Source organism: Pithys albifrons, chromosome 3 (genome assembly GCF_047495875.1).
Source record: "Pithys albifrons albifrons isolate INPA30051 chromosome 3, PitAlb_v1, whole genome shotgun sequence".
In the NCBI taxonomy this organism is placed as follows: Eukaryota; Metazoa; Chordata; class Aves; order Passeriformes; family Thamnophilidae; genus Pithys; species Pithys albifrons.
The window spans coordinates 48,043,245-48,066,654 of NC_092460.1; the positions used below are offsets into that span (position 1 = coordinate 48,043,245).

At 41.9% G+C, this 23,410-nt stretch overlaps 1 protein-coding gene across 3 annotated transcripts; it reads left to right on the top strand.

The window, feature by feature from the left end:
• Window positions 1-7,917: 7,917 nt before the first annotated feature.
• HMGXB4 (HMG-box containing 4) lies at window positions 7,918-23,197 on the top strand. 3 transcript variants are annotated; one of them, XM_071551667.1, is made up of 11 exons: window positions 7,918-8,124; window positions 10,130-10,235; window positions 10,823-10,938; window positions 12,218-12,293; window positions 13,632-14,779; window positions 15,954-16,035; window positions 16,541-16,605; window positions 16,898-17,003; window positions 17,544-17,713; window positions 18,897-19,019; window positions 20,906-23,197. In XM_071551667.1, the coding sequence occupies exons 2-11, from the start codon at window positions 10,205-10,207 to the stop codon at window positions 20,948-20,950; spliced, it is 1,962 nt and encodes a 653-aa protein (XP_071407768.1). In that variant the 5' UTR covers window positions 7,918-8,124; window positions 10,130-10,204; the 3' UTR covers window positions 20,951-23,197. The 3 variants fall into 3 exon arrangements, with proteins under 3 accessions (XP_071407768.1, XP_071407769.1, XP_071407770.1); XM_071551668.1 differs by having other exon boundaries at window positions 10,144-10,235; XM_071551669.1 differs by lacking the exon at window positions 10,130-10,235 and having other exon boundaries at window positions 7,993-8,124.
• The last annotated feature ends 213 nt before the right edge of the window (window positions 23,198-23,410 follow it).

Genomic DNA, 23,410 nt, shown 5'->3' on the forward strand with positions numbered 1-23,410 from the left:
ACAGGAAATTCCACAAGTGGGAAACTTGAGGATTTTTCTAGACCAAAATTATTCTGAATTTTTTAATTCTCCAGTGTATTTCTCTCCTCTTAGCATTTTGCTTTTAGCATTCTATTAAGCAAAGACAACTGCAACAGTGAAACAGCAAATAGTGTCATTAACAAATTTCTATTTTCCCGTTTCATACCTCAGCCATGGACTCAACCTCTGCTGTCCAGAGACAGTCTCTGCTCTTGGCCAAAGCTAAGCTAGTTACCCTGCATTGGCAGCATAAAACATACCATAAGAGCACAACTATTAACGAGCATATACCAGTGTCAGCAAGCTACAAATTAGGGCCATTCTGGAGAAAAACAAGGAATCTGGAGAAAAGGTAGGGAATCATCCACTGAAACCCAGTATTTGTGGAGGCATCAAATGGAGAACATAAATCTCTCGATAAGGAAGAGGCAAGTACTTTCTCAGTAGGTACAGCTACCTTTGAATACTCTGCAAGGCTGCGAAGTGTGGCTACAAGGAGCACCCCAGAGCACGCTGCTGCTGTGACCAGTTCAGGGCAAGAGGAGACCAGAAATGACTCTGCTGCCATCTGGTGATTTTTGTAACCATCTGAGCTTAAGGAAAGATGCTGTGAATCTTGGCAGGTAGCACTGGCTTAGCAGTGCAGGATAATACGTACATAAACTGTGAACTTATCTGCAGTAAAGAGAGGAATAAAGCGCAAAATTCAGTGCTGGATGTCTTCAGCACATAATGAGCATAATGTTGTGTATATCCATGTTCAGCCCAAAAGATACTGCTGAGACGTTACTGCGAGCAATGACCAGAGCAGGGACATTTAAGAAGTGCTGCATTTGACTTTTATGTAGTTATTTGTCTCCCAGGAGCATTTCTTGACAAGTTCTCAAAATCCAAATTTTACTTCTGTTCTGGAATATGGCAGGGCTCTGCTTTCTAGAATCAAAAGGTTTAAATAAAAATGCATTTGCAATTACAGTAATCACACTAGAATTAATACAGAAATTTCTGCCCTTGTTTAAAACTGTGCTCCTGTACTGCAAGAAACATGAAAGCAGGGATTTCCACTGCTTCCTTTTGTCATGGAAGAAAGCTTCCTTTTACCAGTAATTTTCCTCTCCATTAAGTTCTCCTTTCTTGTTGTTTCACAATAAAACCCAGTGATTAGTAGTTGTGTCTTCTCCTGCACTCTACCTTATATGATGTACATTTCCCATCCCTTCTCCATCTCTTAATTAATGTTTCGATCTTTCTTTATAGAGGAGTTTTTCCATGAACAGTCTCATCCCAGTGGTCTGACTCAAATATCCTCTTTTCCTCCTTTGAAGTGGATCTAAATTGAACTGAAAACTCCTGCTGAAGGAATAGCATCCATTTGCATAATAGCACTGCAATATCCCACATCCCATACATGGTGCATTTTGCTTCTCTTTAACCACTAATTTTGTCCATCCACAGAAACTATTAATTTGCTGAATGTGCTGAAAATATGCAAATGCACTTAACAGAAATGGAAGAATGTCTATTGCTTTTCTCCTTGTTAGATCTTAGACACTGTCCTCATCCTCCCACCTATCAGAGCTTGTAATTTACCAGTGCTGTTTCCAGGGTGAATGTGTCTAAAGAGTCCTGAATTTCAGCTCAGTAACAGGATCGCTAAATGCAAATATAGAATGATCCAAATAAACATATAGAGGTTTTAGCCCAGCCTCACTCATTTTACTAGAACACTGCTGTGGGGGTGTTTTGATCTGTGCTAATTTGCAAATTTCTTGGTAATAATCATCTTTTCTTCAGGTTCCTTCAACTGGAAACTAATGCATTTCAAGGAGGAAAATGTGAAGAAAACAGCAACAACTGAAATAGACTCAGTGGGGGAGGTTTCCAGGTTTGTTTCTTATTTGGCCATTTATTTCTTCAGAAAAAGCAAGCAGCTCAACTAAATAAAAAAGAAAACTTCTTGCTTATGAAATCTGGCAGACAATACAATGCTCTCAAGTGATGTGATAAAAGCTTCCATTACCTGAGACATTTAACCGTGAATTGAATGTAGGACCATAAAATACCCCGTTCTTTCTGTGCTACAAGTCCAGCACAGGTACTCAATAGCCTTATCAGGCTGGTACAGTTAAAAAAAAAGAAATTAGTTGTAACTGGGATATACACTGATACAATCTCTCTACTTCTTTCTACATAAGTACACTAAGTGTTACATCGTGTATAGAAACGAACAACAGCGCTTTTTTTTGCCTTCTATTTTTTTGACATTCACAGACTGAATCACAGATTATTCTGAGTTGGAAGGGACCCACAAGGATCATCAAGTCCAACTCTTAAGTCAATGGCCCATACAGGGGATTGAACCCATGACTCTGGCATTATTACAACCAAGTTTTAACCAACTGAGCTAATTCCCCCAGTCTGAAACCATAACTAAAACTTGCCAAATTCTATCCTAGGTTTCTCACCAAAATAAATTTTGGGCACGCAGACCTGTGTGCCTCTTTTGGGACCAGCCCTTCTTGGGAGAACAATTTATCCTCCTTGCACAGTGTACAAGTGATCAGAACACAGCCCAGGCACATGGTGAGGACTTGAGAATCACTAGGAGACTGGCAAAAACTGTTTCTCAGACTGTCATAGCTTCAGCATCCCCAGGTAATGCTGAAAACCCTCAACTTCCATCTGGACAGCAATTAACGAAAGAAAAGAAGAAATTTCAAAATATTGTTGCATGGTGCAGTGAATGATGAACTGAAGGAACTTTGGTTCATCTTGAAGCACCTGAACTTCTGGAAGTTTCTGATATGGGTTACAAAGAAAATATTCTCATTGCAAGTTTATTGTATGTTTTTACTTACACTTTAGAACAACACTGTCTTCACGCAAACAATTTAAGCTCAGCTTTATGACTCCTCTGTCTGCTTGGTGCAAAGTATAGTCGAAATTCATTTTATAGAGGTCTTTCTTTCTTATGCCTTTCCCAGCATTAGCTCAGTCATAGCCTAGAGTGCAGAATTCCCAGTTGGACAGTTCTCTTGTACCACATTGCAATGCCACAGATCCTTATTTTCAGGTTCTCCTGTAACCCAAAAAAGTGAGCTTGAGTTCATATTTATTTTTCAGATCACGGCACAGAGAGAAGTGAGGCTTCTTCAAGCAAGTTTGAGAAAAAAGACAAGTGTGACCGCAAAAAACAGTTCAGGACTAGCTATTTTTACCCCAATACCAAGGACTAGTTGCTTTTACATAGCTGGGAAAAGGGAAGTTGATGTCTTCATGCAGCCCAATTTCTCTTTCCTTTGAGTGATGATTACCAAAAAGTTTCAGCACTCCAAGATCTTTCCATCATGATGTGTGTGCCCTTGCACACATAAGGTAAATGACCTGGATAATATCTTCTCTTTAATAAATGTTATAACAATCTCCCATGTTTCTACTGCTGTTATTTCGTCCAGTATTCTAATTGCAAATAATACAAGTCCTATGATCTGTCTGGCACAATACAGCAAACAGTTAATTTTTTAGACAGTCAGAACTGGTACCAACCTAAATACAAATGCCTCCAGCATAATAGAGGTGGCCCACCCTGCAAGATGCTATCACAGAGCGCTACCTATCAGAAACAGCAGTCTCTGCTCCATATGACATGTGCTGCAGTCATGGAGTAAACCCAGAGCTGAGCAGGCCCCGTTCTCGTCCCCGGAAGGCTGAGAATAAGCTCTGTATGTTCTTTGTTTGTCACATCCTCCTGTAACTACTGGGAAAAAAATAATGCAGATAGACTTTTGCTGTTTTTTTGACATCTTATCAGAAAGTTGTATCCAAACGTTTTAAGAAAGTACCAGTCATCCAGCTTCAGGGAAGAATTCAACACCTAGCAAGGCTGCCAGCATGAGAGGAAGGAGCAGACCACCAGTTAGAAGGGAACTAGAAGAGCATGCCTTGCTTAGCCTAGCAAAATGAGAAGTGAGTTGAGGTATCATGGAATCAAGGTATGAGAGAAGGAAATCAAATAAGTCAACAAATTCAAGGAAAAAAGGGGAAATGCAAATCAAGGATACAGATAAAGCTGAATGCCTGATATTTTATGGGACCAGGGTTGTGAGAAATTACAGTCAGCAGAGACCAACAAGGACTCCAGGGACCAGGCACGGAGGGAGAGCTCAGTGCTGAAAGCAGTGCAATAGGCCTGGCATATCTCTGTGAAACTCAGATTAAATCAATTCTATGTCCTTGGCAGGTGATGAGAAGGAAGAGATCAAAATCAGTGAAAAGAGGCAAATGCAATGCTGACTGATTGCCTGCATTTAGCCTTTCCTCTATGCATATCGTCCCAGTATGGTCCTTTTCTCTTTGCTTAATCACATGCAGGTGCACACTCTTCCTCTCCAGACCCCACTAATCCCATTGTAACTCACCACGCTTTTTCCGTACCAAAGGGACACTGGCCTCCCATCTCACCTCAGCTCTCCCAGCACAGGAACACAGAGGGTGCAGCACTAGGAGCAGGGTCCCCACTGTGACAGATGCTGTGGCTATGGGGAACATTCAGGCTGTTGTATTGACATTACAAATGAATGCACACACCCTTGTGGTTTCATTAATGACTATACTGAAAGATGAAGAGGCATGAAAATGAATGTATCCAACAAAAATACAAAGACAAATGGGAAGCAACTTAAGTAAAGCCCTAACACCAAAACAATGCACAAAACAAATCTTTTGAAGTTTTGCTTCCCTAGGGAAGGAAATCCTTGTATTCAAACAGGAGTCACCAGCCTTGTTTATAAATAAGACTAAGGAAATTACATGGCTTAGGCAACTGGCAAGCAAGCAAGCAATGTCTATTACACCTAAAGTCCACTGCAACATCATGGTCACTTCCTCCATATTCATAGTCATAAGCCTTTTAAAATATATCTATTTTTCAGAGAACCTACTCAATTGTAACAAGCTGTGCTTCCTTTTTAAGGGCAGCTTGGTAGCTGGTAACATACAAGTCTTGTAATGTGCACAGAGAAAAGTAACACTGTGTAAAACAAAGCAGGTTTTCCATGGATACGGGATCAGAGATTTTAATCCAAGTCTCATTTCAAATAATGCCAAATCATCTTGGAATCTAGGAAAGAATATCGGAAAATGGGACAGGAGTGGAAAGAGATTTATGAATTCCAAACTATGACAGGGAAAATTGATAATTGTTCCTACAGCTCAGAGTGCTGTATTTAATTCAGTACATAACTTGACTATAAGCTTGTGCTCATGCTACTATTCAATTGTCTTAGACTCATTGCACTTGAGACACCACAGAAATAAGCACTAAAAACAAAGTAAAAGAAAAGAGCTACTAAATTTAGAAGCTTGTACTGTTATTCAGTCAGGAGAAAATAAGCAGACAAGGATATATTATGTATACAAGGATACATAATGTGGGGAAAGTAAAACCATATTGGGTGGCTTCATGGGCCGTAAACCCTCAGCACACAAATAATCTTGCATTAAGCATAGGAAACTGTACACACATCCTAAAATGTTCTGCACTGGCAAGAGCACTTTATACAATATGTATCTCACAGCCAAGAAGAGACCTGAGGGAACATACCATGTACCCTTTTCCCTGAGATGTAGGCAAAAGAATGCAAGATACTCAGAGCAATAGGAATATGCAATATTCTGTCAGCAGCCTGAGACTGACTGAAGCTGCACTTGAAGTCTTAAAAACTGTGGGATCTGTTTGATTTTCTGATTGCCTCTCTATGACCTCTTAAATTCCAGACTACGAAGAAAAATTCTGTCAGGTGTTAAGGACTTGAAGGGGTTGTGACTCTCTTAAATTTGCCGTCACCATTCTGACATTTTCTCCACCTGACCTGTTTAATCTAGGTGTATACTCTAAAGGGATTCCTGGATTTTATAGAAAAGGGAAAGGCTAAGCTGTCTGAAAGCACCCAGTAAATGCCAGAGGTCTGTGCTGGCTGGTTCTCTTTATTAGCTCTGAAGAATGGAAATGATTGAAATGAATTTTTCTGAGCATTTCTACACTGATGAAAAGTGCAGTAGGAGGGACTACATGTTATTGTTGTCACTATTACAATTACTATTATTATTACTATTATGTTTGTTCTGTGGGAGGAAAGGAGCATGGATAGATCTCACCAGGGGAAGTCTGAATGATTGGTGCTTCAGTGGTTTTATGTGCAAGTATCCTGCTATATGCTCATTTTTGCCAATTCACCTGAAAATTCATTCTCTCTCCTCCACATACAGTCACTGACACAATCTAATAGCTATGAGCCATCCAGCACTAAAAACATTAAACTGCAGGGAAGCTGAAATGATTTCTCATTCTAGAGTGCAGAATATTAAACATACCATCCCTACACTTTTACTAGCTGTCATTACCAAATGCTTGCTATCATCAAATAACAGGCTAATTTAAGCTTTCCACTTTCAAAGCAATCTGAATCCCTGCTCCTTTGGGCTGCAGGTAGCCTCTCCCAACTATGCTACCGATTCCTTCCGTCTTGCTCCCATTCTGCCTCCACCTGACCCATGGGCCACGTGCTCCCAGGAGTTAACTGATGTTTCTGTCCATTGATGTTTTTGTACAGTCCATAATGTGAACAAGAAACCTGAAGATTCTAAAAAAAACCACGGGAACTCTGTGTTTGTTGTCCTTTCCGCTGTCAGGTGGGGTATAGATCCATCACTGAGACCCCTAGAAACAATTATCATCAATAATCACAGGTAAGGAGCAAGTCATGTCATGTTCAGCTCTGGCAAGATCCTGGCCATGAATTTGCAGAGGCATTTGCCCACCTGGGTTATTCCCTGGGAATTGTAGTCTGCAGACAGCATGTGACTGAGAGCAGCCTCTGATAAAGAATCATGTGAATATCTGCCGGTATCTAAATTAAAAAAAAAAAACCAACAACAAAACAAACAAAAAACAACTCCTGCATCAGTGGAGATGACGAGGTGAGTGAAATGAGGTTTGTTGAACCTACTGAGAGGAGTCGACAAAGGCTAACCTAGTGGGGAAAAGGCTTGCCTTTTCTGACCCGGCTGTTTCTCGAGCTTTTTTACCTCTAACTTGATTCCTTTGCTGAGGGTAACTCGCCTTTCTCTTGCCTGCCACCTTTGGTCAGTTAATGGGAATGGGTGCGTGCTTTGTGAAGCCTCCACGGGCAGCAGCCCCGAGTGCGCTTCTGTCTGCCCTAGCCAGTCCTGACTCAACCTGTGCATGCACTCAGTTCCTCGGGCAATGCGATAGCCTTGCTAGTCTCATCCAAGTGCTGGCTCCGTAACTGTTTTAATACCATTATTTCACCCTTTACCATCGACCCACGGCTGCAGGCACAAGCGGCCAACTCCGCACCGCTGCGAGCGCAGCCAGCTCAGCCTCTCGCGGCCGGGGACGGGGAGAGAGGGGAGGCTGTGCCGCGACTCGCACACGCCAGGAGGCTGCGCCAAAGCCAAGGGGAAGGCGGGGGCGCTACACAGGTGCTGTTCGGGGCGACAGCCGGGAATGCGCACCTGTGCCCCGCGTGTGGCCCCGCGGTGTGTCCCACGGCTCCCACGGCACATGTGGCTCTCTGGGAGCCGCACCAGGACCGAGCACCGGTGCCCCCCGTCTGTCCCCGCGGTGTGTCCCACGGCTCCCGGGGCACACGTGGCTCCCAGAAAGCCCCGCTGGGACAGAGCACCGGTGCCCCCCGTGTGTCCCCGCGTTGTGTCCCACAGGTCCCACGGCACACGTGGCTCCCGGGAAGCCGCGCCGGCCCCCGGCCAGGCTATCGATGCGCTCGGCAGGTCACGCCCCGCCCTCCCCCCCGGCCCGCGGGCGCCGCGTCGGAGGTGCTCGGCGCTCGGCTGCCCGGCCCTGGCGGCGGTGCCTTGTCTCCCAGTGCAAGATGGCGGCGGCGGGCGGCGGCGCGGCGGGAAGCGGCGGGGCCGAGTGAGGCGGCGGGGCCCGTGCCCTCCCTGCGCCCGCGGCTCGGCGCCGGCGGGCCCTGGCGCCGGAGGCCGCCCCGCAGCCTGGGCACGCCCGGGCCTGCTGCAGGGGCGGCGCCACGGGCTGGCGCGAGGCTGGAGCGCGCTCGGGTGAGGGGGCACGGGGCGGCCGAGCCGCTTTGAACGGAGACGGCGGCGGCGGGACCCAGCCCGGGGGGTGTTGGGGCGCATGCGCGGCCGGGCCGGCCCCGGTTCCCTGCTAGTCCCGGTGCCGGTCCCGGCTGTCCCCAGGCCGCGCGCGGGTTCCCGGTGGGCCCGGTGGCCCCTCCCGTGGGAGCGCCGGCGGGAAATGAGGCGGGTCAGCCCTGCCGGCGGCGGGACCGAAGTGCGGGGGCCGGGGCTGCAGGACAGCGAGGCTGGGCCTTCAGCCCCGGTCGTATCCGTTAAGGAGCGGGGGACGTGAAGGGAGACCTTTCCTACTGACCCTGTGCGGTCACTGCTGACACCGAGGAATTTGAAGCAGGGGAGCCTAATTAGGATTTACAGGATGAGACAAGTTAGGAGTATGTTTTGTGTTTGCTGGGTGAGAGGTCTAGGCTGTGAGCCCCTCTGGGCAGTATCTACCAACCTTCCTACCTGCCAAGCAGGTAGGATGAAAAATAGAGTAAAAGGTATGCATGTAGCTGCAAAGAAGTCGTAGTTTCTCCAGGTCATCCATTCATGAATGACTGTCTTCATCCTTGTTTTGCTGAGCAGTATCTATATGAGGCCCTTACCCTTCTGAGCACAATACTTTTTGTCTGTTTGACAAGTGAACATCACGAGATGTTGCCAACATCTGGTTCAGGATCATGAGCCCACAAGTGGCAAGATGCACTTTTTTAATTGCCAAGTGCAATGCTTTAGTGCATATACACATGCAGTGCTCTTCTGTGTGGGTGGAATTGTGCTTGCTACCAGCAGCGTATAGGGGTCAGAATACTGACTTGACATTTTGTGATGAATGGTTTCCCAAAACTTGAAGAAATAATATGTATTCCTCTGAATACATGCCCTGTGTACTCACAAGCTTGATTTAGTTGTGACTTTGTTATATAACTTAAGTAATCACTAAAGGAATGAATCACTAAAGTACCCACTATAGGAATTAGTATGTTTTACCTTGTCAGCATCAGCCAGTTGTCTGTAAAACTGAGGTGCATTCAGGGATGTACAACCACAAGTTCCCTTCTCCCAGAGTATTCCAGTGTAACTCCAGTGTGGCACAATTACTGTGACAACTGGAATGAACAAGCTGCATGGTCTATGTAGTTAAAGGTTTACACTTGTGCACATGCACACAAACACACAAAGTCAGTTGGGTGTGATTGGTTTAATCACTTATGAGCAGAAGGTTGATCTTTTCTTGCTAAGCTGATCACTGACTAAAGAACAAAGGCTGTTTGCTCTGAGAGATCCAGAGGGTGGCTATTCCATAACAGCAGTGTCCTGTTATACACCAGTCATGGAACTGAGTGACTCAGAGGAGGCCTGAAATCTTTGGGCTGGCAGAGGTCAGGGGGCTGCAGGAGGCCTAGTGAAAAGGAGTGCTCCCTTCCATCCCCTCTCCCAGGCTGGCATTCAGAATGGCTGCAGTGGTAGCATTGGGAAACACATCAGAAGGATGCACACCATCACTACAAAATGTGTGATCCTTTAGTTAAAACTATTTGAAGTCACTGTTCTGTAATATATTGATTTCTGCCTGCACTTCATCTGAGATTCAAGGGTTTGAAATCTCTCCTTAAACATCCCCCTTTTTGCTAGAGTGTCTCCTGACAAAAAATGGCTTTGACACAGTGGAATTTTGTGTGTCAGAAAAATCAAACTCAGTTGTCTTCTCACCCTCTTTCTATTTTTGTAAATAAATTACTTCTGTGATTTAGATATTTTATAAGGAAGAGGTGGACTTTTCTATCTCTAAAATAATACAACATCCATTTTTCTTTAAAAAAGAAATAAAAATCTGTCAAGCCTGAAGAGTGACCACAAACCCAGACTCCTTTCCTTTCCCACTGCCTTCCACAGAATCTTCACTTGGTTCAGAGAAAGTTTCCCAATTTACTTAGTGATTCTTCTTTGTGTGGGAGGGTTATTTTCATTCTCTGTTTCTCAGACCTTTTCCTATAGATGGGAACGGGGGAAGGAGCCCAGACGTGGCAGCTCATTCACAGGCTCCTGCAGGACCACCATGGCTTATGATGGCGCCAAGAAGAAAGAAGGTATGACTGCTTCATCATCTCAGAGGGATTTGCAAAAAAAAAAAAAGGGTGCCCTCCCTCTGCAGCCTTGCCAGGCCATGCAGTCAGAGTGAGAAAGGAAGTGTGCTGTGGTGCCCTTAAATTTAACCTGGCCAAGTTACTGAAGGATCCCAAGCCCTTGACTTCCAGGTGTAAAGTACTGGGATTAGAACCTGAGAGAAATGGGTGGTATTTCCTGATGCAGGCACCTTGATTGGAAACTCTGCCACTGCAGCCTTTCTTCTACCTGCCAGGTCAATGGAACTGGGGACCAGGATATGTTTAGTCATGGTAACATCTCTAGGTCCACTTGTCTTTAGGAAGGAATATAAGGGTTAGAAATTAAACCTGGAGTGATTGTGTTAAAGTATTAGAGCACCGAGCCCCATCCCTGTGGTCAGACAGTACAGGCTGTTACCTTCTAGGCCCCTGTGCTTGTTGGTTTTGTCCATCACTCTGTGCCAGTGTCCACTGTTGGCTTATTTTGTTTTGTGCATGATCCATATGTCTATCATTCCTTAATGGGGTTTTTCATTTCTTCCTTTTTTCCCATTTCACATAAATCATAGAGTTCCTAGAGAGTCACCGAGGTGTTGATGACAGGCTGGCAACTGGCAGGATACAGCGAGAGAAGAAACGCTCTTACAAGGATCTTCTGCAAGAGGAGGATGAGGTAGCAACTCAGGTAGGAAGCCTTCAGAGAAAAGGTTGGAAGTGTAAGGATATGTGTAAAACTGGTGATGGAATGGGTTTCTTGTTCTTGTAGAAGACAGCAAGAGCAGCTAATCATGTCGTGTATTGCTCAGTAACTTTCCTGGGGAAAAGGAGGGGGTCAATCCCAGTTACAACTATTCTGACTTTTCTGGTAGTAGGATATTGTTGTAGTCTTGATGTAAAACCTTGCAAGTCATCAAATGCCGTGAATAACTTCTTACACGCATAAAAAATAATTAGAATTTATCGTTGTATAAATGGAAATGGCCAACAAAGTATGGATATAATGTTAAATGATGCACTGTTGTCTTCCTGATTCTGCAAACGACCTGAAACAATAGCTTTGAGAGGTATGAACTTACTCTGTTCACCTCTTTGGGGCCTTAACTCTTGAAATCACATATTGACAACATAAGTTTCTTCAAAATGTTCCTCTTTGAGCTAAAGTTTCTGCTGTTAGCTCAGAGGTGACTGTCTTTTTATTTATTTTTTTCATCTGGAAAACAAATTCTTGTTTAAAAATAAAATTTTTTACCATGCAGATGGAATTCTGTAGAGGAGCTTCAGTTTCAGATCATAAACTGGTCAAGACACAAATAATAATTAGGGAGCATGACATATTAAGAACATAGTTTTGGCCCATCATTCCAGTTGTCACTTCTTTGTACCTCCTGTCACTTCTTTTATAATTTTCAGCATATTAAACATGAACTGCTCACCTTCGTTTTCATGGCTTGACAGTCTATGCATCCTAGATATTTCTTAGCTTTATTAAGAGGTAGTTGTCTGTCTTTTACCAGCTCATCAGCTGCTCTCCAAGAGCTGGCTTTCCTTGCCCATTTCTTAACACTTTCAAATGTGCTTTTTCAAGTTTTTTTGTGTATTGCACTTCTCACTTTGGAGAGACCTCCCTATAGAGATCTGTCTTTCAGTTTCCTTGTAGCTGCTGTGCTGCAATGCCTACAGAAAGGTGAAACCAGCCCTGACTAATACCATTTTTTGTATTCTCCCACCTCTCCATAACAGGCATTTTGTCTAACTTTAAACCTACACTGTGTGCTCTTGAGGACAGAGTATGTTTCCTTTTGGCACCTAGAATGATGATCCTGGTTCTTACCTAGGGTTCCTTGGTTTACAGTAGTACAAATAACTCTTGATTTCTCCTACAAATTATTATCTGTGGTATAGTCCATGTGAATCTCATATTATTTCCCTCTTTTTTGTCAGCAACTTTTTTCTTTTTATTCCAGGACAGTGAGTTTTTTCCAGGGACAGAACCTCACAAAAAGAAGAGGAAGCACTCCTCTGATGAGTTCTGCTACAGAGGTAAGATAGGAATCTATCACAACTCCACAGACACAGTTACAGTGTGCCTTTAATAAGGCTTTAAGAGGCTTCTACCTCTATCATTAAATAAATCAGTTGACTGCATCTAGTTTTATGGGGGTTTCTGGTAGTTTATTTCACGCTCCTCTTGGTCCTCAGTTACAGTTACTAGAGGAATGGTGAAACAAGGGCAGAAGGGCTTAACTATGTTTACATTAAGGCCTTTTATCCACTTCTGTGCAGGGATATCCTAACTACAAGAAGAGCTTTACACAGAACTGTATTTCCACACAGTTACACACAATTCTAAAACCTACACACACCATACAAACCATCTAACATTGCACAGCTATAGCTCATTATTAAGTAATATATATTTCACAAAATTGCTATATCTAAACAGTCCTTATGCAACTTATTTTAACTTTATTAGCGTTCTTAAGATGTGTTCTTCCACAGGGCTTCTCCAGGCTTCTTTTCTTGCTTCTGCACCAATTCAAGGTCTCTGGACAAATTCCGTTCTTATCTTAGCAGCTTGCACCTGCAAATTTGTCTTAGGTTCACTAGCTTGAAATTTCTGTTCTCCTTCAGTAATCAAGCAGAAGAAGGGGCTAACAGATCATGACTTTGAGGAAAGGATGCTCTTATACCAGAATCATCAAGCTTTGTGGCTAATGTTTTGTGGGGGGAGAGTACATCAACCTGCCTTAGAACAAGTAATCAGAAACCTGGCGCTGATCAGCACCAGGCAGCAGAAGATTAGGAAATTATATTTTCAGAGTATAACTTAACAAGTTACCATTGTGGGGGATAAAGATCTTCCACCCCCTTGTCATTGACAAGTTGTAGTTTTCTCACCCATGCCTTCCCGTTTGACATTTGCATTTCTTTTTTTCATATTGCATTACAAACTATAGGACTTATTTTTGGCCCAATGGAAGGAGAAAGCCACACTGAAATTTCACCAAATCTGTCCAGAGAATGAAAAACCTCATATTTTCAATTCATTGGTCTCACCTTAGCTAAAAGTGGCACAAAACCCTTGCACTTGAGATGTAATACCAGGCTCAGTGAGATATATTTTCATCAAAGTACATCATTTCACAATAGAGTGACTTCAAGAACTTTGCTACTGTCTACTTGCCTTAAATTATTTGGCCAACTCAGGTTCTACAGCCTCTGAAGTGCTGAACTGGCTACAGTCTTGAGAGATATTCTGTTTAAGCCAAGGTATAAATCTGTTAGCTGTTAATTGTAAGTCTTGCAGGATTCCCACTTCCCTTCTTTGGTGTCTTTAAGGGAGTCATCACGATGTACATTTCTCTTTGTCATTTTCAGGTGTTTCGCCTTTGGATCTACCATCAAAGAAGAAGAAAAAAGCAGCTTCTAGCCCATCCTCAGCTGATACAGGCATGGATTTACTCAAGGCTATCACCTCACCTTTGGCCACAAGCTCAAAGTCTTCAAAGAGAGTCTCTGAAAAATCATCTCATTCTTCCTCTGGCCATTCTGAAAGCAGAAAGGAGCACACCAAGAAGAAGCTGAGTGGGAGCAGTGGGGAGCACTCAGTGGATGATGGCAGCTCCCACAAATCTAAAAAAATGAAACCTCTCTATGTGAACACGGAGACACTTACTCTTCGTGAACCTGATGGCTTGAAGATGAAGCTCATCCTTTCACCGAAAGAAAAAAGTACAGCAGATGATGATTCTTTATCCTACTCTTCAGCACCAGCAGCTGCAAAGAAATCTTCAAAGAAATCAGCTCGAGATGAGCAAGGCTCATTACTGCTGGGTCATGAACTGCAGAGCTTCCTCAAGTCATCCCGAAAGAAGCACAAACCACCGCCTGACTCGCATCCTCCTGCAGAGAGTTTTGGTGCTGACACCTCCCTTCATTCAGAGGGTCATGGAAGCGAGTATGAGATTCCAGATATGGAGGTGCACCCAGAATCTGGCTCTTCTTCTGGTGGCGAGTTGGAGGCTGGAGAGCTAGTGATAGATGACTCCTACCGGGAAATCAAGAAGAAGAAGAAGTCAAAAAAAAGTAAGAAGAAAAAGGACAAGGAGAAACACAGAGAGAAGAAGCACTCTAAGTCTAAAAAGAGTTCTGGGCACTCTCCTGTGGCGGTAGCAGAAGTAAGAGTGTCACCACCACCTTCCGGTACCCCCTATGTTGTTTCTCCACCTCCTGCTGTTTTTCACTCAGATGGTCAAGGTGAGAAAAGGAGGAAAAAGGAAGACAAGGAGAAGGACAAAGCTGAAAAATGGGAAAAGGAGAAGGAAAGAGAAAAGGAAAAGGAAAGAGAAAAGGAAAGAGAAAAAGAAAAGGAAAGAGAGAAGGAAAAGGACAGAGAAAAAGAAAAGGAAAGAGAGAAGGAAAAGGAAAGAGAAAAAGAAAGAGAAAGAGAAAAAGAAAAGGAAAGAGAAAAGGAAAAGGAAAGAGAAAAAGAAAAGGAGAGGGAAAAGGAAAGAGAAAGAGAAAAAGTAAGAAAAATTGGAGGAAAAATAGAAATTGGGTGATGGGTAATGGTAGATTAGGCATTCCATTACAAAGACATGTTAAATTGAAACAGAAGGATAACTGATAGCAGTATCAATGGTTTCACTGAAGTATGCTTGGAAAACTGTGGCAACCACCATGATTTCTGTTGGTAGCAAAAGGATTATATGTTGTTTTGAGTTTGTGGCAGATAGTCTTTGGCCAGTAGAGGTTCTCTGGAATGGTTATACCTAATTTTTGCTTTGTACAGGTCAGGTACCAAGCACAACTACATCATATTTTAATGTAACTGGTTCTAGCTTTTGCCAGCAGACTTTTGGACTAGTGATGTAGTCTACATCACAGTTTGTGTAAAAACGAAGCAAGCTCTTACCCAAAAAGTGAAGATATTTACTCATTTACTCCTGTATTCAAACGAAATACTAATTCTTACAGACTACCCTGTTCCAAGTTTTGTCCTGTACTTATAAATTCAGTTTTTCATGGTTACTGTATAAAGAAATGAATAGCAGAAATGGTAACTAGCATATGAAAAAGTTCACAAACAATATAACTGTAATTGTGTAAGTTTATAAATGGGGAAAAGCAGTTTCTGCATGTTCAGATGGAGAAATGTTGCTTTTTATGATGAAATGGACAGACAGAGCCCAAATCTGTTCAGCCATTACCCTGTTCTGGTTGTGAAGTTTTCCCTGATCGTAGCTTGGCAACTGCAGTACCTCTGCTGTCAATGTACTTACAGTCTGTTTTCCTGCCAATTTGAAGTACTTTGTAAGGATGCAAAGAATAGAGTAAAATATTGTCTGAATTGTTTTGACAGATCTATAATAGGTACTGTGAATAGTATAACAGATACTTCTTTTTATTTTAAGTTTTAAAATACAGGTACATTAACTGAGTTGTATGTTGATCCTGAAATAAGGATAGCAGGTTGTTGTTGAGCTTTGAAAGATAAACCTTGTACTAAGCCTGATTCTGGCTGATTGCTGTGCTTTCATAAACACTAAATTCAGCCAGAACATATAAAACGCTGCCTTTTAAAGTTCCTGATCTATGTGCCATATTTTAATTTGTCTTTAATAAATGTCAGATTCTTATTAAATAGGAGAAGGCTTCATCAGGATTAAAAACCTTTGTTTCCTTTCTTCTTCTGACTAGCCAAAGAAGAAAAACATGTCTGCCTATCAAGTGTTCTGTAAGGAATACCGTACAAATATTGTGTCTGAACACCCTGGAATAGGTAAGAGAATAATGTAGCCTTCTCTTCTCTTGCTTATACACCAGTCAGCTTAATTAGGGGAATGTATCATCTCTATTTCAGAACAATCTCCTAATTTTGACAGAATGCAAAGAATCTGCCAATGTTACCTGGAGTAAGAGGTGGCAGTGGGGACAGGAGTGAATTTCATTATTGCATTCTAATTACGTTTTAACCAAGCTGTAAATATAGATAAAAAAAAAAATTGCTAGCTCCTTCTTTCTTTACTTAGCGAGTTACCTTCATTGTGTTACATTTCTGTAGATACACTGTGACTTAATGTTCCTGGTATCAGCTTTTTTTTTTTTCATTTTAAACAGTAATGAGAATGCACACTGGCACTCATTTTCTGGACAGTGTGTAGAGTTCCAGTTGTGGAGAGTCTTGCTTCCTAAATGTGTATGGATGGGTCTGTAAATTTCCTGTGTGCTCTCCATGATTTTATGATCTAATTTGTTTTAAACATTTTTCTGGTTTTTTCTGCCAGATTTTGGAGAGCTAAGTAAAAAACTGGCAGAAGTGTGGAAGCAGCTACCTGAGAAGGATAAATTGGTGAGTGCGTGTGTGAGATGTTTATGTAAAATTACTTCTCTAAGCTGGGTGCGTAGATCAGAATGTGCTGGTAGCATTGCCCCATACCTTAAAATACCCTACCTATGTCCCCAGAGTATGGAAAGTATGGAAACCTTGCCTTTGCACACATAACATAAAAGCATTCATTTCCTTCTCATGGTATTGCTTCATCCTTTAGCTGTCTGACATCATTCTGCCTCCAGGTCCTGGCATCAGGTAGCAAAGTTACCTAATGTTATGAATTTATCTTTTCTTGCCATGGTAACTACAGACCTGGAAACAGAAAGCTCAGTATCTGCAACACAAGCAGAATAAAGCAGAGGCCACCACTGTGAAGAGAAAGGCATCATCTTCAGATAGTGCACCAAAAATGAAAGGTAATTGTTGCACTTCAATTGCTCTTGTCTTTTTCTTGGACAAGGTGTTGCCTATGGAATAAGGAACAAAGAACCTTACCTGCTTCACATCCCTACCAGCTTTCTCACAAGGTCAACATTTAGATCACCATGCTAGTCAAATCAAGTTTTCTGTGAGAGCGAGAATGATGTCAGCATTTTTTGTAAAAATTACCTTGTGCAATTCATAGAGTGGTATTGTTTTTAGCAGTTCAGGGATTGAAATGTAAACCAAGAGGAGGCAGAAAGGAAGTTTGAGGGGGATTACTTTTTCTGGTGGAGGAAAATAGGTTGGTCTTGGTTTGGCATCCCTGATACCAAATCTTCCCAATTACATTCAGCTGAGGTAGATGCTTTGTACATGTAAAAAAAAAAGGTTTTGACTCCAAAGACCACAGGACTGGGTCCACGGAACTCTTTAAGCATCTCATTTCTTTGAGATTTGAACTTTACTAAGTAAATAGGCTTGTAAGTAAAACAGTGAAATAAAAGAACATGGAATTTTGACTTGCATGTTTCCAGCTTCTCCAACAGGAGTGATTTCCCCTCATAAGAAATCCCCCACCAGCACCGTGGTGGTGCCTTCTTCACCAGCCAGAGTCCCTGAGACAGATCCTATTGATGTAGCTGCACACTTACAGCTGCTGGGTGAATCTCTGAGCCTCATTGGGCACAGACTGCAGGAAACAGAGGTGAGTCTGTAATCAGTGATGTCACAGTGATGTCCTGTGATCTACACAGTGGATGGCAGAGGGGATAATTATTTTATTTAAATTAGAAGTTTAGTCAATGTTTTTCTATTAGGAAGAGAAGCTAGAAGTGGTGTGTCCTGTTTCTGTGATGCATTGCTGTTTATTTTCAGTGAAATAAAAAGCTTTCTCAGTAAAGAGTAGTCATCAAAGAAAGATAGATAGGTGCTTTGCAGCTCTAGGTCCTTGAAGGCAATTCCTAGTTCAGCAAACTCTTTTCTTACTTACCTTGGATCTTGTACTTGCTTGCTATTTGCCAGTCTCTGGTCAGTTTCTGTTACTGTTCTATTTCTTAAAAAACTCTCAGCCTTTACCAAGATGGTTTTTTGCATGTTCTGTAGTTTTCTGGCAGGATTGTATTGCCAGTGTTTTCGATAGGGGCTACTATTGTTTCAACTTTCCTGGTAACATAGAAAATGTCATCTTTTAATGGTTTCCTACTGTTAAATGATAATGATTCTGTGAATGCACACACACACGTGCACACTTTCAGAACTCAGCCCAGCCTCTAAGCAGAACACATATTTGTCTCAAATAATACCACTGAATTTTATGGGTAGCATGATCATCTCATCGCATTGTACTTGCTTGTTTTATCAGGCAGTGAAATAAATGTTCTTGCTTTTTGGGTTTTTTTCTATGACTGATTGAGGTAGTTTTCAGAGGAACAACTAGAGTACAGAAAATCACACAAATTCCCTTTCCTGAAAGTATATCAGTGACTGAAACACGTTTTTACAGACACAGCATTTCTTTAAACTTCAAAAATAAAAGAAAATACTGTGGTTAGAACTCATGTCGTTTACAAAATAGACAGTATTCATGGCACAGAAAATATATTACAAAAGTTTGGAGAATTCAGTGGTTTATGCAACTGACAACCTTCTGACCTTTTCTGTTCCCTGCCTTTTTCCTGTACCACTATGTTGTCTGCTGAATTCTTAAATTTTTTGACGCAGCAGTCTCGCTGTGCAGCAGGAGGCAGAGTTTTGTTACTGTGTAAATAATGAAAGTGGACTAGAGGAGCAGAAGATACTGTATCTGCATGAGGATGGATACAGTTGAGAAAGAACCTCGAGTTCCACTATTCATCCATATCCCATTTTTTTTCTGTCTTTACTACCAGGGAATGGTGGCTGTTTCAGGAAGTTTGTCAGTACTTCTAGATTCAATCATCTGTGCTTTGGGCCCATTGACGTGTCTGACCACACAACTACCTGAGCTGAATGGCTGCCCAAAGCATGTTTTGGTGAGTTCCTTTTGGTTATTTTTAGCACTGCTAATTGTCCAGATAGAGATTTTTGTTAATCAGTCCTAATTAATTATAATTCCAGTGCAATAAGAAAATTTGTCTTGGTAATATACTTTTATAGAGGAATATTTCTTGAAATTCTTAAAAATGATGTCATTGTATGATTTTGTGTAACTTTTTATCTCCCACTGGCAACTGACCTAATATTTGCAGCATTAATTGCATTGTGGTTAGGTCCTGTTACAGTAATGAGTCAATCCATCTGTATCAAATAAAAGTGCCTGTACACACCAGTATTTTTGAAAGTTCTGATTCTCTGTAACAATAAACCCCCCTTCTAGCTGCTCTGTATCACACAAGCTATTTTTCCTTTAGCATCATAAAAAGTAGTTTGTGATCCCAGGATTCTTAGTGTGATGGTGTAGGGCCTTTTACATGTGACTGAAACCTTCTCCAAGGCAAGAAAAACAGTCTCTGTTTTAAGGAACTGCACAGGTTCTTTTCTGCTTTAAAATACACTTTGTATTGAGCCCTAATTTGGCAACAGTTTGTGGCATCTGTGTAGCCTGATGTAAACATAGATTAAGATGGTAGCAGCATAAAAGAAATCAGGAGTCAAACCTGCAACAGAAGACATGAACAAAGCAGCAAAGGATAGGAACAAAGATCAAAAATACACAGTCTGCAGAAGTTAAAGATGCTAAAAACAAATCTGGCAGGGAGAACAACAAAAAAGAGATATGAATTGCCATGTCAAGATAGGGCAGCCCAAACACTGATTCATTCTAAGAACAGACTGTTAACAGGAACGAAATTGACAGCTTAGTCTTTGAGCTCCCACAAGCTGGCTCTCTGCACACAAGCTGAGTCAGTGGGGTGTTTCCGTCCTAAGCCATGGAAAAAATCATATGCTTTTTTCCTTCTTGGTTGCCAAGTGCATTCAGAGCAACAATACCTCATGACTAATGTTGTGTCTATTGGAAACTCGATCAGCTTATTGTTAGAAGGAGCAGTGGACCTTTAGGTGAATTAAGGCACTTGAGCTTCACTTCTGAAAACTGGTGTTCTGGATTTGATAATAAATAAATAATTCTGATATTTATTGTCAGATACTAACAAAAATGGATACAATTCAGTGGTTGTGTTGCATGTAGAATGCAATTTATCTTTCAGGCAGTAGGTGGCATTGTTAACTTCTAGAATCACAACTGATGCAGCTCCCACTCCTCCAGTTAAAAGGTGGTGTTCTAAGGCTGCCTTCAGCTCTCCAGCCACGGCTTGAGCTTAATGAAATGCTGCACACTTGAAGAAACGTAGAGCTGGGGACCTTTTTTGAGCTGGGGACTTTTTTCCCACGGTGCATGGAAGGACTCTTACTCTCAGAATTTATTATGTTTTGCCAGAAAAACTGAAGAGCACTTCTTTTTTCCCATCTGACACCCTTTGGGGGTTATATGTAAGGCTTTCTCTCTTTACTTTTACACTACAGAATTTCATAGAGAACTTGTGAGCTTAAATTCAAGTAATTTTTTCCTTGAACACCTTACTCATGTCCTTCGTAACTGTTTTTTTCTGTGGCTGATGTGATATGATCACTGTGGCTTGCAGAGATAGAGTATGGGGTTCATAAGGAGGAGGTCACTTGGGAAAAGCCTCAAGCATTTTCAGCATTTCTAGGTGCTTACAAATACTGAGGCTACTTTTATGTTTAGTTAACCTACATTTCCAAAAACGTGGAAATAAACCTAGTGATCAATAGATAGATTTGGTTGTCTCATCATGTGATAACTTGTAAGACAAGTGAATATGCTTAGTACCCTCATCTCTGTCATTTTTTAAGGATTTTGAGTTATTTCTAAAAAGTATTGAATTTCTTTTCCCAGTCAAACACGCTGGACAACATTGCCTACATCATGCCTGGACTTTGATGGGAAAGAATCCTGGGATGGTCTCAACCTCTGCGTAACTGACTTGTGTACATAGGCGCAAGCTGGCACTCCTGAAGGGCTCCAGTGGAGGCTTTTAAAGTTTTATATATGTATAGTATATACATAGGATTGTAACTATTTGACTTCTGTTTTATGAAAAGTTGTGAAATTAAGCTGAGAAAACCCTTTTGTGTCAGTGGGTGAAATGTCCTCCAATCTGAAAGTACTTTGTATGAAGAATTCAGAAAGCTTTTGAGATACTTGCCTTAAATTCAGAGCCTTTGGTGGGGGAAGCAGGCAGAGAATGGACTTCTCAATATAAAGAAGAAAGCTGTCACCATGAGAGGGGTCACTGAAACAGGTGGCCCAGAGAGGTTCTTGACTCTCCATTCTTGATGATACTTGAAAATTGAATGAGCAGCCTGCTCTGGTTGGACTTCTTTAAGCAGGGAGATGGACCACATGGCCTCCTGATACCCCTGCCAACCTAAAGTATGCTGATATTCTATGGGCAAATAGAGACAAAAATATATTGGACCAAGGAATATAACTGAATTCTTCACCAGCCCTATTTGTAACTTTTTCAGTTTAAAATCCACCGCTTGAGGGGAAAGCTGGATAGCTGATTAAAGATACAGAGGTCTTTGCCTCTTGGTCACTTCTTCCAACCCCCAGTCATCAGTCAGCGATAACTGAAAGTTGTCGGCATCAGCTGGCTGGTCTGGTAGCTGGCATTTGAAGTGAAGCAGAAGATGTCAACAAGTTTAATTTTTTGTTGTGGAATCACACCCAAATTGTCATTAGCACAGTGTATCAACCAACTGCATTGGCTTGTGAGAATGAACCTCCTCCTGATTTTTCCAGGGCATGGTTAGCCTGCTTTGATGGAGACGAGTGCAGAAGCAAATGGGAAAAACCTGGATTGCTTCTGCCCATCTTGCACCTGTTTTGTAAGATTGCTCATCTCCCATCCCTTTCACCAGCACTGTTAAAAGAGCCATGGTGCTGCTGTGAGGCAGTGACTAGTGACCAGTTTGAAGCAGTTACTGCTGAGTAAGGCACATGTGGGTTGATTGGACCGGTTTCCCTTCCTTCCAACCACATACTTGGAGTTTGGTTTTCTGCTCCGCTAGAAGAGGAGCTGCAGGAGAACACTTGATTCCTGTTTAGGCTTTTGTGTGACTGTGGATGTGTATGTGGTGTTCATATCACATGTGTTTAACTTTTACCAATATCTGTAACAAGTTTTAATTTATCCTGTATATTTCTCTATATGTGTGTATATATATATACATAATTTAAAAGCAAAAATCCCTCCCTCAGCCAGCAGTGTGTGGAAAATATGAATGAAGTTTGCCTCACCTCACTTCCTGCAGGAACCAACTGAATGTGGAGTGGTAAAAGTGGCAGAAAACACCAGGAAGATTCTAAGTGTAGAAACAGGCTATCTTGGGAAAGTAGGTAGAAATATAATTTGACTTAAGCCTTTCCAGCTCTTTAATGGAAAAGTTTTAAAATTATAGAAGAGCCATTTTTCACTTCTGGGTAAGTCTAGCTTCTGTTTTTCAGAATGATTGAAAGTGAACTATCTCTTCTTGTGGCTGAGCCCCAAATAAGAAGTAAATTAAATCCTTGGGTGTGCAGGAGGGTTTTTCTCCCCATGCTTCTTTACCATGTATTTCCCAAATGTGCCTGTACAAGGTAGTCTGTCTCTTAGAGAGTTTTTCTCAGTGCAGTGAGAGGTTTTCTTGATCAGTCAACAGAGGAAGCAGAAGGTTCTCAGGACACTGGACCAGAACACATGTTTTAACAATGTATGACAAATCCCAGTGAGCCAAGAATTAGGAAGGTCCCAGAAGGGATCCTGGCCCATACTAAACCATCTGCTGTTGGGAGTGGCACAAAATAACTGTTTTTTTCTGGCCCTTTGCAATTGAGAGCATTGTGGTGAAGGGATAGATCTGCTCTGGAAGAAACAGAAGGGAATCAGCTTTAGCTTTGTCATCTGTACAACAGAAAACTCTTTAAGATTGTAAAACACACACAGCCCTGGTGTATTGTATTTTTATTAAAATTTGTACACTTTGTATAATCTGTATCTTGTGGTATTTGGTACTATAGGGAAAACTTTGGCAAGACTTAGCAGTTTTTATAATTTTGTTATTTCTTTGCTGTTTGGTCTGGATTACAATTATACACGAATCTTTTTGTACTGTACTTACAATATAATTTTTTTTAACATTTGGAGTATTGTCATTCATTTCTGGCATGCACTGTTTTCTGCAGCTGTTGTTACTACTCATATCGAGTGTTTCTCAGCAAAACACATCCAATCCTGTCCTTGCTAAACTCACTCAGCTTGCAGGCAAGTACTGTTTGCAACAGCACAGGTCACCATAATCATTACTCAAAGACCTCTGGCCATCTGGGGTTCTTTCTGAAGGCATTCCTCTTCACTGC